The following is a 4,565-nucleotide window of genomic DNA, read 5'->3' on the forward strand; positions in this document are numbered from 1 at the left end:
ACAAATAAAAAAGCCTTGAATATTTTGTGTATGCATCTCAATGAATTTGGGGAAAGTATACACCCATGAATTCATCACCAGCACCAAGATGACAAATAGACCTCCCCAAGGTTCTTCCCATTCTCTTTATTATTATGACTGGGGCCGGGGGCTTTGTTAGTAAGAAAATTTAACATACATTCTGCCCTCTTAGAAATTTTAAGCTGAAAGTACTGTCAGCTCTAGACATGATACCACATAGTAGAACTCCAGAACTTAATCAACTTGCATAGTTGAAATGTTACAACTCCTTAACCATCACCTCTTTGTTGCCCATAGACCATTCTACTCCTTGCATCTACAAGTACATGTCTTTCAAATTCCACTGGTGAGATCACACAGTATCCTCTCCCTGTGTCAGGCTTCTTTCACTTAGCACAGGGTCCTCCAGGTTCACCCATTGATTCATTCAGTGGTTTTTGGATTCCCCTGGTCTTTGCTGCACCTATCCCTCTTCCAATGCCCCTCACCGAAATAGTAAGTAGATTCTGTTAGTCCTTGTAATTCCTCTCAAACGTCCTGTTCTCCACACATGTCTTCCCTATGTGGATGGCCAAGTGTGGTGATTCTCTTGCTGATGCCACACCCGTCCCCCCTGCCCAAAAATTCCACCAAGTCCACCGTGTTCACTACTGCTTTCCTCCCACTATGTCCTTGAGTACACATTTTAAAAAGCATTCTGACCACATCATTAGCTTCTGGTACCTTAGTTAAGCTTCTGGCCCATCTTTCTAGATGGTCTGTATCTCCTGGCTTGTCATCTGGCAGTCCACTCTGCCCGCCTCTCCAGATCTGTCATTTCCCAAACTCTTCCCAGACTTCCTGAAACTGCTGCCAGTGCAGAGACAAGGGACAAGGGACAAGAATGAGGTAGATGTGCAAAATTTGAGAAGACACCCAAAATTTAGGAACCAGGACAAATGCTATTTTTGTGTGCTGTGTTTAAGGAAATAACCAAAAGTTATTACAGGTTTTTAGATGGAAAGTGAAAATTACATTGAAGTTCCACAGAATATTAATTCCTAAGCAAGTACACATCAGTCTCTGTGACCCACTAAAGCAAAAATTGTCTGTAGTCCTTCTTTATTCCTATTCTGAAAATGGAAGAAATTCTGAAGGCCCCAAAGGGAGATGACCCCTGGGAGTTATGGCCAGGCATGGCAGAGCAATTAATTGCTCTAATGTCACAAGGAGCCATTGTGAGTAAGTTTCAAAGTGCAGGTATATAAGAGAGTAACCTTGGCTGAGATTTTGTACACAAGTACAGGAAGCTCTTGGTGGTAACCTGTCCGACTCCATGATAGTTAGTACTTTTGGTGGTTGGCGGTTGGCAGTTGTTGCTGGTGGTCCTTGGCTATTGGTTCTTTGATTTGGGTTTGTTGTTTTGTCTTGTTTCTGTTATTGATTTTGATTTGTTGTTTTGGTCTGTTTTTATTTTTATTTTTATTTGTTTTGCTAGCATCCTTGGTTGGTGTTCCTGCTTAGGATGCATAGCCAGAGTAGTGAGAGTAGTGTTGTGTTGCAGGGGCCCAGGTCCTGCCAGAAGGCAGTCCTGAGGGACCAGTATGAGGTCCTGAGGGACATTGGGTTTGGCGTGTTTGGCAAGATCAAACTAGCCCGCCATCGCCTGACTGGGGTAGAGGTGGTCATCAAAGTCCTGCGGAAGAAAAGGCAGAACTTCCTGGTCCTCTCCGAACCAGAGATGATGAGGAGCCTGGAGCATCCCAATGTGATCCAGTTATTGCAGGTTGCTGAGACCCACAGAAATATCTACATGGTGATGGAACACGCAGGTGGGGGTCGGCTACTGGACCACGTGCCACAGGGTGGCATGCAGGAGGAAGAGGCCCGCAGACTTTTCTGGCAGGTAGTGAGTGCCGTGAGCTACTGCCACGACAAGGGCATCGTGCACCGAGACCTGAAGCCAGAGAACATCATGGTGGATGCCAGAAACCACGCCAGACTTATTGACTTTGGCTTCAGTGCCAGGTTCACGCCTGGGCAGAAGCTGCACCAGTTCTGGGGCACTTTGTCACTCTTTGCCCCCGAGATTATCCTGAGGAAAGCGTATGAGGGGCCCCCGGTGGACATCTGGAGCCTGGGTGTCATTCTGCATTTTATGTTGACAGGGAGGTACCCATTTGGTGGCAACACCTCTAAGGAGATGCTGAGTCAGATCATGCTGGCAACCTACCGCAACCCTCCCTGTGTTTCCCTGGCAGCGCGAATGCTCATCTGCCAAATGCTGACCCTGGACCCCCAGAAGCGGCCCACAGCCAAGCAGATCCTTCAGCATCCATGGCTGACACAGGGTAAGCAGGATTTACCCCATGATTATCGTGAACCAATCCCCATACGCCCAGACCCTGAAATACTGACCACCATGTTTGATATGGGTTATGATCTGCGCAAGACCTGGGTGTCCCTGGCCAAGAGAAAGTTCAATGCGGCCATGGCTACCTACCTCCTGCTCCAGCACCAGAAAAGCCAGGGGGCAGGCTGCATGTTCCAGGGGAAGCCTGTGCCTCCCAGGGTGAAGCCTTGCCCACATCCCGTGGATCTTTCCCATTCCCCAGTGCTCCCAAAGAGGAGCCCCAGCGAGCCTGCCCTGAGCACCTTCCCCTTGCCCTGTGAGCCTCAGCTGCCTGAGGGCGCCAGGCAGGCAGGGCAGAAGCACATCAGGAGTGCCAGTGAGCCTGCTCTCCATCTCCACTTGCAGCCAGCAGGGGCCTCCACACCTGATGTAGGCCCTCAGCCTGACTCTGGGCAACTCAATGCCCTCAGAAGGTTCTTGAGATGGGTTGACAGGAGGATTGCTACCTGTGTCCGAGAACTGTGTTGTTGCACACCACATGTCAGCAATAAGTTGGCTCCAATGTAAGAGGGCAGAAAGGTGGCAGCTTCATTAAGTGTAGGTCCAGTGAAGGAAAGAGATGACCCAGGCAAAATCAGTGGACAGCCAGAGGACCCTGTGCTCTGTGGATCCTGACACCTTGTATGGGCATTAGATGTGTGGACTCCGAACCACTGCAGGAGCAAGATGTGTCAACGACCTCAGGTTTTTCTGCCCAAGCACCAAGCACCAAGCACCCTTCTGCATCCATCGGGACATCAGGACTCTCCTCTGCCCCCACCTGCAGAAGACATCAGAGACTGCTTCCCTGGGACCCTTCCTCTGCCCTGCTCCTCTGTCCTTTCTCCCATTCCCCTGGGATGATTCTCACTAAATTTGTTTCAGAGAAATTTGCTAACAAAAAAACTATAAACATTTTGAACAATCGTTTTATTAGCATAATTTTTTATTTGTAATCACCTCACTCTGGAAGCAATCCAAATGTCCCCTAACAAACCATGATATGTCCACACTGTAAAACGCTCTCAGCAATAAAATGATAATACTTCTGATATAAACAAACATGGATGAAAATCAAATAATTTATGTTAACGGAAATAACATGGATGAAAATCAAAATAATTTATGATAACAGAAATAAGCCACATTCAAAAGGCTTCAATAGTGCATGATTCCATTCATATGGCATTCTAGAAAAGAGAAAGAAATCCAACCATTGGATGCCAGGGGCTGGAGGTAGAGGCAGGGGTTGCCTGCAGATATCACAAGGGAATTGTTCCTTTGCGGTGCTGGTCCATTAAACACAGGACCTTGTGCATGCGGGGCAAGCTCTCTACCACTGAACTACAGCCCCAGCCCAACTGGGGAGCTGCTCTGGTTAGGAAACTGTATCTTGATTGTGATAACATGACTACTTTAAAAGTAGCAGAACTGATAGCTAGGTGCAGAGTTGCACACCTGTAATCCAAGAAACTGGGGAGGTTGAGCAGCAGGATCACTAATTCAAGGCCAGTGTCAGGAACTTAGTGAGGCCTTAAACAACATAGTGAGAACTTGTCTCAAATTTTAAAAAAAGGCCTTGGATATATGTCCCTTTTAAAGTAAAGAAACGCTTGGTTCAATTCCCAGGACAAAAAAAAAATAGAACTATAGACTTGAAAGCGTGAATTTTGTAGTGTGTAAGACTTTATTGGAAAAATGTAAAGAGCCAAGAACAACCAAGACAATTTGTTAAAAAATGAAATTGGAAGTATTTCTTCAGTAGATATCAAGAATCATTATGAAAATGATGTGATTAAAGTAATTTATATTGGTTTGAAGAAGAGTAAACTGTTGATAAAAAATAAAGAACTTAGAAACAGATCTCTCTATATATGATCTTGATAAATCATAGAAGGGGGTGGGGGCTTGTCTTTCCAGTAAGAGGATATGAAATCATTGGTTCACCAGGTTTTTTAAAATGCAATTTATTTCTCCCTAACATCTACAGTGATGAACTCCCTTCTGAAATGTTGTCTAGAAAGTGGAACTTTTTATCAGGAAATCTGATAAACTCCTGGTGAGGGTATAACTCCATACAAGATGTGGGGAAACAGTTTAGGATCATTTACCTAAATTGGAAACACTCATATCCCATGATCCAACCAATTCTACTCCATGGCAGGAACACACG

At 45.7% G+C, this 4,565-nt stretch overlaps 1 protein-coding gene across 1 annotated transcript; it reads left to right on the forward strand.

Moving 5' to 3' along the window:
* The first annotated feature begins 1,525 nt into the window (after nucleotides 1-1,525).
* LOC107148349 (sperm motility kinase 2B-like) lies at nucleotides 1,526-2,920 on the forward strand. Its single transcript, XM_015492983.1, has one exon. It carries the CDS (start codon nucleotides 1,526-1,528, stop codon nucleotides 2,918-2,920), a length of 1,395 nt encoding a protein of 464 aa, XP_015348469.1.
* The last annotated feature ends 1,645 nt before the right edge of the window (nucleotides 2,921-4,565 follow it).

The sequence above is a fragment of the Marmota marmota genome, unplaced genomic scaffold, assembly GCF_001458135.2.
Source record: "Marmota marmota marmota unplaced genomic scaffold, marMar, whole genome shotgun sequence".
Taxonomy (NCBI): Eukaryota; Metazoa; Chordata; class Mammalia; order Rodentia; family Sciuridae; genus Marmota; species Marmota marmota.

Coding starts and splice junctions, on each gene's coding strand:
- LOC107148349 (XM_015492983.1), top strand. CDS start 1,526: ATGCATAGCCAGAGTAGTGAGAGTAGTGTTGTGTTGCAGGGGCCCAGG.